Here is a 14,779-nt window from a genome sequence, read left to right on the forward strand (position 1 = left end):
AATGAAAGACATTGTTTTCAAATATTTCATATTGTAATATATTTTTAAAAATTCTAAGTACGATGATATTTATGTTACAAAGCTTATATTATAAAACTATTTTTTGGTTACTTGTTTTTTTTCTATTTAATTCTGATACTTAGAGTCCCCAGAGGTTTAACACAATCTCTCCATATGTTTCTTTTTCCAGTCTACTCATTATTCATTGCTGTTTATTAGAGGAAGGTCTTTCACATGCTTTTAAATTCTAGAGTCTATTGGAAAATAGACTCGTGGTTGCCAAGGGGGAGGGGAAGGGAGTGGGATGGATTGGGAACTTGGGGTTAACAGACGTAGACTATTGCCTCTGGAATGGATACGCAATGAGATCCTGCTGTGTAGCACTGGGAACTATATATAGTCACTTATGATGGAGCATGATAATGCGACAAAAAAGAATATATACATGTATGTGTAACTAGGTCACCATGCTGTACAGTGGAAAATTGACAGAACACTATAAACCACCTATAATGAAAAAAAAATCATAAAAAAAAAATTCTAGAGTCTAGATGCAGCACCCAATAAATTGTAGGATTTTTTGTCGTTTTTTTTTTTTTTTTTTTTGCTTTTGAGGGCCGCACCCATGGCATATGGAGGTTTCCAGGCTAGGGGTCTAATAACAGCTACAGCTGCCAGCCTACACCACAGCCACAGCCATGCCCGATCTGAGCCATGTCTGCCACCTACACCACGGCTCACGGCAATACCAGATCCTTAACGCACTGCGTGGATCCTTAACCCACTGAGCAAGGTCGGGGATTGAACCCACAACCTCATGGTTCCTAGTGGGATTTGTTTCCGCTGTGCCATGACAGGAACTCCAATTGTAGAATTTTTAGAGAGACGAAACGTTACCAGAGATACTCTTATCAGTATTCCAGGCATAATACAGAAAATTATTTTGCCCTTCATTAATGCCCAACTCAGTCTTCATCATTTTCTCCCTTTGACAGCATATAATTTGTCTTCGCGTGTTTTTCCTACCTCAGTTGTTTCTTCCTTTCTCCCTCCCTTTTCTTTCTTCCTTTTTCTTTTTCCCTCTCATACTTTCTTTCCACACCAGCAACATATGGAAGTTCCCAGGCCAGGGACTGAATCTGAGCCGCAACTGTGACCTATGCCACACATATGCGGCAATGAGGGACCCTTAACCCACTGTGCTTGGCCAGGGACCAAACCCACATCTCAGCAGCAACCCAAACCGCTGCAGAGACTATGCCAGATTCTTCCCCTCTCACACCACAGCAGAAACTCCTCTCCTTCCTTAGTAGCATTTACCAATGATCTGGTTTGTCTTAAATTATTTCTGTTCTCATGTCCTCCCATGCCTCTGCTTCTTCCTTGTCCTATACCCCTTACTTACAGTCAAGACTTCCAACTTTCTCGTTCATTTTAGTAAATGAAGACATCTGGGTACATCATTATATTTTCCAGCCTAACTGTGCCTAAAAATTAACCTTTTGGATACACATTATATTATTATAAGTAATGTTCTTTTAATGTCTCCTATATGTTACATTTAGGGCAATGATTTTTTTAATTTGGCAAAATACACATAAAATTTTTCATCTTAAACATTTTTCAATGTATAGTTTAGTAGTGTTAAGTATATATTCACACCAACAAATTTCCAGAATATTTCCATATTGCAAAACTGAAACTCTTCTCTACCTTTGAAACAATTCCCTATTCCTACTTGCCCCCAGCCCAAGTACAATGTACAATGTTGATTTTTTTTTTTTTTAGCTGCAACAGAAGCATGTGCCGTTCCCAAGCCAGGGATTGAACCCAAACACCAGGTCCTTAGCCCACTGAGCCACCAGGGAGCTCTCTTGATTTTTAAATTATGTGCATAAGTACATTATATTAAATGTGAGTTTCATTTTGGGATAGATAAGGAATTTTATAAAATACTTGATAAAATAAGAGGGACTTCTGGATCTTAGAGTGTGATGGCTAACTTTACGTATCAACTTGACTGGGCTAAGAGATGCCCAGAGAGCTAGTGAAACAGTATCTCTGGGTGTGTCCTTGAGGATATTTCTAGAAGAGATCAGCATTTAAATCAATTGACTGAGTAAAAAAGATTGCTCTCACTGATGTGAGTGGGCATCATGGCATCTATCGAGGGCCTGAATAGAACAAAAAGGCCAAGAGAGAATGAATTTTCTCCTTATGCTTAAGCTGGGATATCCATCTTCTGCTCTAGGGCACCAGCTCTCCTGGTTCTCAGGCCTCTGGGCTTGGACTGAATCATACCACCAGCTCTCCCGGGTCTCCAGTTCACAGGTGACTATGGGACTTGGCCTCCATAACCGTGGAGCTAATTTCTATAATAAATCCTCTCTTATATACATCTATTGTTGACTTAAAGAAAATGCACAGCATGAAGATTGCTGAGTTTTTTTATTCAGGGTCTTTCTGAGGACTCTAATCCAGGAAACAGCTCTGAGAACTGCTCCCCAGAGGTAAGGGAGGAGCCGGGATATATACAAATTTTTTGACCAGGAAATACATGTAGTCAAGCACATTTTGTAAAAATGATTGCTAATCACAAAGAACAGATATCACAAGGTAATGATTTTAGTGCTTTCTAGGTATGAGAAGATGCAAGAATCTAGGGTCATTGGAATTCTTCCTGAGATAGATGTCTATCTAAGGGCCTGTTTATACAAAGCACAGGGCACCTCATCCAGTTTTTCATCCTGAATCCTCTCAAGGGGCACTGTCCTAGGCAACTGCAGTAGGTTGCAACTTAACCCTTGTACAACTGGATAAGAAGTGACACTCTTTGTTCTTTTTGGTTCACACTATATATATTGTTCTGTTTCTCTGGAGAACACTGACTAATAAACGGGGTCAAGGGCCACTACTTGAAGCTATCTGAAGGAAAAGTGTTTTATTTATCTTGATATTTCCAGGGTGTATAGCACTGTGTACAATGAAGCTCAATAAATGTTTATAGAAAGAATGAATGACTGATATAATAAGTGAAAAAATCAATCAGAAAAGACCACATACATATTGTATGATACTATTTAGTGAAATGTCCAAAAAATGCAAACCAATAGAGACAGAAAGTAGACAAGTGGTTGTCAAGCGCTGGGAGAGGAAAGAAGGAAGAGAGAATGAGGGACAACTGCTAATAGGCATAAAATTTCTTTGAGTTGAATCTGTTCTAAAATTAGGTAATGGTAAGGGTTGCATAACACCATAAATATATTTTAAAACACTGAATTGTAAAAAAAAACCAGTACAGGGGAGTTCCCGTCGTGGCGCAGTGGTTAACGAATCCGACTAGGAACCATGAGGTCGTGGGTTCGATCCCTGCCCTTGCTCAGTGGGTTAACGATCCGGCGTTGCCGTGAGCTACGGTGTAGGTCGAAGACACAGCTCAGATCCTGCATTGCTGTGGCTCTGGCGTAGGCTGGCGGCTACAGCTCTGATTAGACCCCTAGCCTGGGAACCTTCCATATGCTGCGGGAGTGGCCCAAGAAATGGCAAAAAGACAAAAAACAAAAAACCAACCAAAAAAACAGTATACATACAATAAATAAGCAATAGGATTTACTGTATAGCACAGGGAAATATGTTCAACATCTTGTAATAATCTATAGTGAAAAATAATCTGAAAAAATATAACGATCACTTTGCTGTACAACTGAAACTAACATAATATTGGAAGTCAGCTATAGTTCAATAAAAAAATTGAACTGTATACCTTAAGTGGGTGAACTTATGATGTGAAGTTTATGATATGTAACCTTATATCTCAATAAGGTTTTTTTTAAAAAGAATGATTAGGAGTTCCCGTCGTGGCGCAGTGGTTAACGAATCCGACTAGGAACCATGAGGTTGCGGGTTCGGTCCCTGCCCTTGCTCGGTGGGTTAACGATCCGGCGTTGCTGTGGGCTGTGGTGTACGTTGCAGACGCGGCTCGGATCCCGTGTTGCTGTGGCTCTGGTGTGGTCCGGTGGCTACAGCTCCGATTAGACCCCTAGCCTGGGAACCTCCATATGCCACGGGAGCGGCCCAAAGAAATAGCAAAAAGACAAAAAAAAAAAAAAAAAAGAATGATTAGTTGAATACATCTTAAAACTTACAGTCCCCATCTCTGACAAATCATCTAGGATTTTATCAAATGTTCACCCAATTACAACTTTATGCTTTTATTTGAAATGTTAGGTATCCTCAGAATATCAGATATACAAATACATTTTCTATCCAAAGCAAAATATAAATTATTCTTTTATCTTATTTAACCATCAGAACAAACTTTACTCAATACATCAGCTCAGCAGCATAGTGTAAATCTAGAAAAGGGAAATATGGACTTGTTTCTTCCAATATTGCTAATCTACATTAAGCTCAATTAAACAAGCAAATGATACCTAAGAGGTAAGAGATAACTTGTCCAAGGTGGATCCCTTGCAGGCAGAGCTCCACAGAACACCTATTTCAGCCAACTGCATAAGGAATAAACCCTGGTCAGTCACAAGGATTGGATCCTGGCCTCTGATCTCACCTGGGAAGGAGCTGTTGCTTCCCTAGCTGAGCTGGCATATTAGGGTTGGAGTAAAAGTTCTTCTGAGTCACACTACTGTTAGATTTTAGGTCCTCGCTCTATGATTGCAGTTTAAAGCCCCATAGCCCAAGGGCCTTGGTTAGCTCTCTCCCTGAACCTGACATCTGGCCCTCAGAAGGGAGTGGGTGGACAGGAGGCTGACCCAGAAGGCTTGCCATTTTCCAGCTTGACCCTTTGTCATATTGGCATACCATTAGTATACATTTATTCATCCCAAATTACTACTAAAAGACTACTGAAATGGAAAAAGTTTTACCATTATTCAATTTTTTTTTAATTTTTTTTATTTTATTTATTTTATTTATTTATTTTTTTTTGTCTTTTTGTCTTTTGTTGTTGTTGTTGTTGCTATTTCTTGGGCTGCTCCCACGGCATATGGAGGTTCCCAGGCTAGGGGTTGAATCGGAGCTGTAGCCACCTGCCTACGCCAGAGCCACAGCAACGCGGGATCCGAGCCGCGTCTGCAACCTACACCACAGCTCACGGCAACGCCGGATCGTTAACCCACTGAGCAAGGGCAGGGACCAAACCCGCAACCTCATGGTTCCTAGTCGGATTCGTTAACCACTGCGCCACGACGGGAACTCCCCATTATTCAATTTTTAATATTTAGTTACTTTGTTAAAGAAAAGAAAAATCCAAGATAGCTTTTTACATATTGAGAAAATAGAGATGAACAAATGTATATAGTATAAAACATTAAACACCACCTTGGAGTTACTGCCCAGCTAGAAACTGCTTGATAATTACTTCCCCCTCTTCTTTTTCCTTTTGGAAAAATTAAATGCTTCTCTTACTGATACTTGGCTAATAAACCTGGTACACTGACTTAATCCTTCCGCTGAATTTCAGCAGCACTTAAAGTTATATTCTCAACCCCAAAGGATTTCTTTTTTTTTTTTTTTGTCTTTTTGCTATTTCTTGGGCCGCTCCCGTGGCATATGGAGGTTCCCAGGCTAGGGGTCGAATCTGAGCTGTAGCCACCGGCCTACGCCAGAGCCACAGCAACGCGGGATCCGAGCCGCTTCTGCAACCTACACCACAGCTCAGAGCAACACTGGATCTTTAACCCACTGAACAAGGCCAGGGATCGAACCTGCAACCTCATGGTTCCTAGTCAGATTCGTTAACCACTGCGCCACGACGGGAACTTCCCCAAAGGATTTTTATTGTTCTTCCAGAGGATATAGCTGTGAAATTAGTATATTCTTTTTCTTGTCTGGAATTGTAAAACAATAATTCACAGAAAGCAGTGGTGAGTATACATGATACAGATGTGTGAAACCTAGCTCTTTTCTTTTTTTTTAACCTTATTTGTAAAAGCATTTTAACGACAATCCTCCTTGTTTTTTAAAACTTTATCTGTATGACTCCTTGATTGCTTCGACATGATTTTAAGAAAGTCGTCTTCCCTGGGGCTGCATTACAATGGGTCTAGATGGCCCTCATGAGACAGAAGCTAAAGTTAACCCCACACAGGCAAGTAAACAGTCCTATAGAATGAGCAGACTCTGAACCTGGCCAATGTGAAATCCTAAATGTCAACCAGGCTTCAATAGCAAAGCTAAAATAACCTCATGTAGAGAAGCAGGTCAAACCTTTGTCACTAGGCACAGAAGTTCTGTTCCATGATTTAACAAAAAGTAGTACTTAGAAGCTTTGTACACTAAATCTTTAGAGGTGAATTAAGCATACTGACTTATAAAGTGTCCATAAAGCACTAGAGATTTTGTTCCAGAAAAAATGGACTGCTGTCTTCCGTTTATTGCATTCTGAGCACTTTAAAGAACAAAATCAGCCAGTAAGATGGGCACATGTAATGAGTTACTGGACATCAAAGAGCATCTTAAGGCCTGTCAAGGCTCTTTGGGCAATGCAGACTCTGGCCACATGAGCAACCCTATCCAAACCTTAGAGCCACTCCCATGCAAAATAGGTGGTTCATGGGCTCAGCCATCACAGCAGTGAGGCTCAGGAGTGCCAAAATATGCTTTGAGAGGACAAACACCAAAGGCTGCAGGGGACAGCCACCAGTCATTCATTGGCTTGGTCCTCAAACCACACAGCTAATGAGGGGACTGATGTTTTGCTCAAAGTAATTCTAAAAGACTAGCATATGGAGTTCCTGCTGTGGTACAATGGATTAAGAATCTGACTGCAGTGGCTTGGGTTGATACAGAAGCATGGGTTCAATCCCTGGCCTGGCACAGTGGGTTTAAAGGATCTGCTGTTGCCACAGCTACAGCAAAGGTCACAGCTGCAACTCGAATTCAATCCCTGATCTGGGAAATTCCATATGCCCGGAGTGTGGTATGACCATAAGAAAAAAGAAAAAGACCAGCATACAAAGAAGAAAAGAGTACAAAATAAGCAACATCTTAACTATACTCTCAGATAACCAGGATCATCAGCAATTGCTAGAAAATACTTAAAAGTAGTTTCCCAAATTCGTCACCCCAAAACAAGCTGTTGACTATTTGTCTCTGTCATCTCTGCCTTGCTCCCTGTTGGGGGCTGTGACATTTGCTTAGCTTGAAGGGTAACCGTACACAAATTTTCAAAAGAATGAAAATTTGGTTTTCAATTCTATACTTTTCACAACATATAAATTTGAAGGCAGATTCTTTGGTCCACAGGATAAAGGGGTATCCCATACTTCACAGGATTATGTGGATTGTATTCAGACAGAAACCGGTCCATGGATGGCATGGTCAGTGTCCATCCTTTTGCCTGGGGTGTTGCAGGACCAGTTCCTCTTAGGGCTGGATGGATTCCAGGAGACTCTTCTTTTCAGCAGTACTTTCCGTGAAGGCATTTCTTAATGGCTTGATTCAGCACTGCTCTGCCTTCTAGAGTGATGATTATGACATGTTGTACTCTTTCCAATCATCATTTCTTTGCTCTCAGCCCCCTGACATATTTCTGTAATTGCTCTTCAATCACTTTAGTCTCTGCAATATCATCCTCTAATGCTCAGATCTCCTGGGAGCCTTCTGAATACTGCACTTCAAACTTTTTTTCTTTTTTTTTGGTCATGTCTACCTCCATCTGGAGTCCATTATTTTTAGGCAGAAAGTCCCTGTTCCCAGTTTAATTTGTTCTAGCTATGTCTACAATGCAGCTTCATATGCTCAGCTTTCCTCTTAGAATCCTCATATTCACTACTGTCTGCTTACATCTCAGAGTAGATCTTCCTAAAAGGCAATGTCTTCTCCCCAGAGCCTAAGTCCCCTTTAGCGGGCAACCAAAAAGCCCATATAAACCAAACACCATGAAAGAAAAACAAGCACAGCTTTGTCTCACTGTTTCCCATTTATAAAAGGACTCTTTTGATAACAGATAAGCATCGTTTTCAAAAATAAAGGAGAAGGATGTGCATATACATACAACTGAATCAGTTTCTTGTACAGCGGAACTTAACATTGTAAATCAACTATACTCCAATACAACTTTTAAAAATGAAAAACAACAACAACAAAAACCCACAGGAGAAGGAATGTGCATGGTTAGAGAGAACAGTAAAGAAATAAATGGAGGAAATGAAAAAGCCCATCTAGAATTTACACAACGCCTTGTCTGTAGTAGTAAGTCTTCAGAGAAGATTTAAATGGATACACTCTACATGAATTATTGACCACAGAAATAATGCTAAATTTTTGCTTTGACTATAATCTGAGTTTCCACCATTTAAAAAATGCCATATATGAAAATCTTATTAGTTGGTGTCAAATACATCAGGTTACTGAATCCCAGAACTAGGATATCTGTTTATATATATAAATCCACAAAATTACATTTTAGCTATAGCAGATAAGGGAATGGTTCTCCACCCTGGCTACATATTAGAGTTACCTAAAGAGCCTTGTAAAAATATGTATGTCCAGCTCTACACCAGGCAACGGAATCAGAATCCCAAGGCATGGGCCTAAGCTCAGGGCCTACGACCTTTACAGCATAATATATTCCAAAGTTAGGGGAGAGCTTACAGATCATTTAGACCAATTCAATCATTTCTTGGCTGAGAAACCTAGGTCCAGAGACTCCTGGTCCCCACCAGATCAGTCACACTGACTATGAGGGATAATGAGGCCTAGGTCTGTGTCCACTGAAGCTCCTTCTTTCACCCCAACGCATTCATTTAGTAATATATTCCTTCGGAAAATATTTTGAGAGATCATTATGTGCTAAGCCCCAGATAATAACACCTATTGGAGTTCCCGTCGTGGTGCAGTGGTTAACAAATCCAACTAAGGACCATGAGGTTGCGGGTTCGATCCCTGGGCTTGCTCAGTGGGTTAAGGATCCAGCGTTGCCGTGAGCTGTGGTGTAGGTTGCAGACGCGGCTCGGATCCCGCGTTGCTGTGGCTCTGGCGTAGGCCGGTGGCTACAGCTCCGATTCGACCCCTAGCCTGGGAACCTCCATATGCTGCGGGAGTGGCCCAAGAAATGGCAAAAAAACAACAACAAAAAATAAATAAAATAAAATAAAATAACACCTGTTGCCATTACGGAGCATTGCTGGAAAAAATCCTAAAGTCTACCAACCGTGAGCAGATAAACAATACAATGAAACAACATTCTGCAATAAAGAGACAAACTACTGACACCATCAACAAAGTAGATGAATCTTAAAAACATTATGTTAAGTTTAGGAAGCCAGGTCCAAAAGGCCATGTCTTATTACATGATTACATCTATATAAAATGCCCACAAAAGACAAGAGTGCAGTAGATTAGTTGGCTTCCTGGGGCTGGGAAACAAATCAGAGGTTGAGAATGGACAGGAAGGATCTGACATAGCGTTGAAACTGTTCTAAAACTGGAGTGTGGTTATGGTTGCAGAACTCCATAAATTTACTAAAAGTCACCAAATTGTACACTATAGTTTTTATAGCATGTAAATTATACCTTGATAAAAGTTTAAAAAAATCCAACCTGCTGTATTTATTGAATACTATAACAGGAATTTGTACTAGCATTAAATAGTTCTGCCCTCAGTAACATGCTGGTAAATTTAAAAAAAAAAAAAAACAGTTAACTGAATGTTTAGCACACAATTTACAAATAATGATACAAGACACAAGTCCTTTTATCATAAATTCCATACACCCAAAACTTCAGTGTGACTTGCCACTTCCTGCAAAATCCATACCAGTTTTTATAATTATCTAATCAATGTTTCACAAATTGACAATAAATAAATGCTTGATTTCTAATACAAGCAAAGAAGTTGCTCATATTATTGACCAAGAGTGTGGTTCTGAGGTGAATGTTGGCTGATGTTTTTGTTTACATTAAACCAAAAGTTAAACAATGAAGATGTCAGCACTTCACTTGTTCTTAATCATGTAAGCAACTTCTTTGCTGCAATCATGATGGTTGTCAAAAGATGAAATAATATTTCCTCAATGGGGGGGGGGGATGACAATGTGAGAGCCACAGACACGAAACATTTTAAGTTTAATCTTATCAGTTTTACTACCACTTTCTTAAGTTTGGAAACAACCAACAATAATTCAAGTCCTGCTTTGATGATTTCCATGGTGTAAACACTCCCACCATAGCTGGTTTCAAACTACCAGCATGACACCACTGGATGCAGAGTTGGGAAGAGATACAATCCTTCCCAACACCACTTAAATAGTTCACATGCAAATACAAGAGACAATCTTATCATCATAGCTAAGAGTAAAACAATTAGAAAGAGATGAGTTCTGAGTTTTTTAACCTTTTTTTCTTTTCTTTGTCTTCCTTACAGCAGCACCTGTGGCATTTGTAAGTTCCCGGGCCAGGGATCCAATCAGAGCTACCTGAGCTGCAACTGCTGGCCTAGGCCACAACCACCAGCAACACGGGATTGGAGCCTCCTCTTCCACCTACACCACCCAGATCTTTAACTCACTAAGCAAGGCCGTGGATGGAACCCACATCCTCACGGACTCTTTTGTCAGGTTCTTGACCCACTTAGCCACAACGGAAACTCCTTAACCTTTGCCTTGAACTTAATTCAATTGTAAATTTATGTAATTTAATTTTCAATTAAAATCGTGACATTTTAACAGCAGGCTCTTATCACCTGGCTCCAGCACACAACAGGCTGCCTGTTTTACCAGAGAAGACGGCAGCCCAGAGAGGGCATCACTGAAGAGCCCTGGTTACACAGTGCCACTCAGGTCGGTCTAATTCCAAACCCTCTCCCTTCCCCTCCTTAAAATGTAGCTGGTGACCCACCCAAACACTAATGTGAACGGATTTATCATTTGTTGGAGAACCATGGCTTTCCTTTCCAACAGGCATAATGGGAGCTCTGAGTAGACGAGAAGGAAGAAATAAAAGGAACGAGCACAGCTACCGGACAGTTTGATTCAGGACATGGGCAGGATCCGATCCCTCCTGAGATCTGGCTAAGTCAAGATTCAGCAACCAGCAACTGTGCGACCACCGGTAGAAATGATAGATCATTGGTTTTGTTTTTGGGGTTTTTTTTTTAGCGTCAATGTTCCTTTTCATTTAGCTAATTAAAGTGTTATTTAAGACTTACCTCAGAGGTGCTAGCAAAGGCCAAGTATCAAAAATCAGCAAATAAGTTTCCCAGAGCGGAAAATGTTTCAAGAGGAAGGCATCTAGTTCTCAACACAAATACACCTTGGCCCCGGGGTCCGGTCCACTCCTTCTCCACTGTACCATTTCCAAACCGGCCGCCTCTGCCTTCATTGCTAACTAGTACTGTCCGGTTGCGACACCATCACATCCCAGCTTCACACCTCCCATTTCAGGCACTTTGGGGCGAAATATTATAAAGAGCGTCCCGACGCCACAAGTCAAAAGATGGCTCAGACACAATCTGAATTTACATCTTAGAGCTCCATTACAAAGTGCTTTGAAACGTTTCAGACAGAGTAGGTCACAACGCGGTGCCCCACGCAGCCCCGCAGGAGCTCAGATGCACTCAGCCACCCGGGCGCCGAGCGTCGCATCTCCCGCCACGGCCAACCGCACATGCGCACTCCGCCCCTCCGGCGGAGGCTTAGCCCCGCCCCTCAGAGACGCCGGGTGCCCAGAAAGGCACGAAGCGTAGGGACGCTCACGCGCAGGCTGCAGCTGCGCAGGCGCAGTCGAGGTGCTGTCGCGGATCCGCCCCCTCTTCCCCTCGGCGGGCCGGGGTCGGTGGTTTACTCAGTGCAGTTGGGCCCAGCAGGTGCAGAAAGGCTGGGGTCGTGGACCCCCACCAGGTCTCAGCAGCACGGAGGTGCAGGCTGTCGCCGAGGGCGCGGGGCCGGGCGCCGCCAGCGGCGCGCTCCGCCCCGGGGCCCCAGCCTCTGCCCCTGGCCAGGCCCTGGCTGCCGCCCCGGTCCCGGCTGCGGCCTCTCAGTTCACCCTGCTGGTGATGCGCCCCTGTGGAGGGCAGGACGAGGCTGCGGCAGAGGGCGTCCTGAGGCAGGCTCCGGCACTGGGGGGCAGCGCCGGGACGGGCAAGCCTGTTGGCTACCTGTGTGAAGTGGCGGGGGATGGCGAGGACGAGGCGGGGGAGGACGAAACCGACCTGCTGGACACTTCGGACCCCCCAGGGGGAGGCGAGAGCACGGCTAGCTTGGAGGATCTGGAAGACGAGGAGACACACTCGGGGGGCGAGGGCGGCAGCGGGGGAGCCCGGAGACGGGGCAGCGGCGGGACCAGCATGAGCAAGACCTGCACCTATGAGGGCTGCAGTGAGACCACGAGCCAGGTGGCCAAGCAGCGCAAGCCCTGGATGTGCAAGAAGCACCGCAACAAGATGTACAAGGACAAGTACAAAAAGAAGAAAAGTGACCAGGCCCTGAACTGCGGTGGGGCCGCCCCGGCTGGCAGCGCAGGACACGTCAAACTGGAGGTATCAGTTGGGATCTGTGGGAGTGGGAGGTGGACGAAAAAAACGCCACTCTTGCCACAGACTGCTTCTCCAGCGCCTGCCCACCGGCTCCCAAGCAGGCCAGGTTGCTGTGGCTGGACTTGTGGGTTGAGAGTTAGTGTTTGCCCTCAATTAAAGTTTATGCAAACATGTGCAAAGCCTGAACAGTTCTGGTGCATCCTTGTTAGAGATGAATAAATTTCGGTGAAAATGATGTCACACGTCAGCAAAGCTCTCACTTCAGAGATCTGGGATATGGGCCGAAACAGCAGATAGTAAATGATCTGATTCATCACTAGAGGAGCAGGCACAGAGATGTAGGAACCTAGATGAAATTAGTATTTTGGAGAAGGTGATCTCTTCCTGTTTTCACTACTCTATTTCCAGTACCCTTTTTTTTAGTATATTATTCTTAGTACCCCTATTAAAAGTACTCTTGTAGTGTTCTTAATGTTACATTCTCAGTTAACCCTATTCTCAGTACTCTGTTCTTAGTACTTTATGCTTAGTACTCTGTCCTCAGGGCCCTCAGAATTTTCTTCTTGGTACCTCACTTCTCAGTAAAAGAGCATCTCACTTATTACAGAATGAAAGAGGGTAGTTGTTTGTCCTTCTCTTTAGTCCAGAGGTACTTACTCACTTCAGAACTCTTTACAGAGAAAGGAGATACTGTACTTTTTTCCAAGAAGGACGTGTTTTACACATAGCTATTTTCTTTTTTTTAATTGCCCAGAATTTACATCTGCCATTTGAGGTAAATGTATAAAAGGCAAATAGATTTTGAATTAGTCTCCTCCACCCCCCACAAAAAGAACCTTAATAATTTTCCTATTCTGAAATAATTTGCATGATTTTCTGGGAAGATAATTAATTGCTATAAGCAACAGATAACAGCCATTTACCTTATAGAATGGGACACTTTTTCAGTTCTGAGGAATCAAGAGCTGCAAGTCTTTATCTTTGTTGAACTGAATGTAAAGAAAATAACAAGTAGAAACAGTCAGGATACAGTAAGACCAGTTAGACAGTACTGCTTTAGTAGTGGAGAGGATAGATCATTGTAGGCCGAGATATCCTAGAAAGGCTTTGGACTTACCTAAGGTCCCACAGGGACTGGGCAACAAGGAAGAAAAGCAAAGACCCGTTCATTACATCTTTGAAACGCCTATAATCATGGATTATTATATCAACATTTAATCCTATTTGCATTTTTATCTTTTATCCCAGGAAAGTGCAGATAACATACTCTCCATTGTTAAACAAAGAACAGGATCTTTTGGGGATCGACCTGCAAGACCTACTCTTTTAGAGCAAGTGTTAAATCAAAAAAGACTGGTAAATATCTGTTTGTAAAGTAGTTCCAAATCTAACAAAAGCTGTTTGTTATAAATGGAACTATTTAGATTTTGAGATTTTAAAACTTGTTAAACTGGTCATCAGAATGGAATTGTGCCTCTACCAGTACACTTTGGGATCTCATAAAGACAAAATTACAAAGAAACTATGAATTTGACTACATAAAAATGAATACTGGAGTCAGAAATGGTGGTAAAAATAAAAATGCAAACTTCAAAATAACAGGTAGGAAAAATATTTGCAACCAATATGAAAGACTATGGTTAATATGGTTGACACATTTATTATAAAAACTATTCATACAAATTGATGAGGAAAATCTTTTGGCTTCAATACACTGCAAAAAATACAAGCAGAAAAAAGCAGAAATACATTTATTAAATGATATGGAAAGATATTTAATATCTGTGAAAATCACCCAATAGATAGCACAATAAGTGAAACTTACTTAAATACTAACACGCAGTGATGGTGAGGGTTCCATAAAAGGGGCGCTCATACTGCTGATGGTGTCACATCTTAATACAACACTTTAGAAAGCAGTTGGGCAGTTAGTATCAGGGGTCTTTAAAATGATCTTCCCTTTACTCAGAAATCCAACTTACTGTGAGGACATTCGCAGGAAATAAATCCTAAATATGGATAAAGCTAATAAGCATAAGAGTATTGCCAGAAATGTATTTATCACAAATAGTAAAATAGGAGTTCCCGTCATCGCTCAGTGGTTAACGAATCCGACTAGGAATGATGAGGTTGCGGGTTGGATCCCTGGCCTTTGCTCGGTGGGTTAAGGATCCGGTGTTGCTGTGATCTGTGGTGTAGGCCGGCAGCTGTAGCTCCGATTGGACCCCTAGCCTGGGAACCTCCATATGTCTCAGGTGCAGCCCTAGAAGGCAAAAAGACCAAAAA

The 14,779-nt window shown here is 42.2% G+C and overlaps 1 protein-coding gene across 1 annotated transcript in view; it reads left to right on the forward strand.

Annotated features, from left to right (window-relative positions):
• Positions 1-14,779, forward strand: part of RFXAP (regulatory factor X associated protein) — a 34,038-nt gene that overhangs the window by 16,650 nt on the left and 2,609 nt on the right. Inside the window, exons 2-3 of the mRNA XM_047755810.1 lie at positions 11,721-12,496; positions 13,742-13,849. Coding sequence (XP_047611766.1) covers positions 11,721-12,496; positions 13,742-13,849 — 884 coding nt within the window. The remainder of the gene's footprint in view (positions 1-11,720; positions 12,497-13,741; positions 13,850-14,779) is intronic.

Source organism: Phacochoerus africanus, chromosome 13 (assembly GCF_016906955.1).
Source record: "Phacochoerus africanus isolate WHEZ1 chromosome 13, ROS_Pafr_v1, whole genome shotgun sequence".
Classification (NCBI taxonomy): domain Eukaryota; kingdom Metazoa; phylum Chordata; class Mammalia; order Artiodactyla; family Suidae; genus Phacochoerus; species Phacochoerus africanus.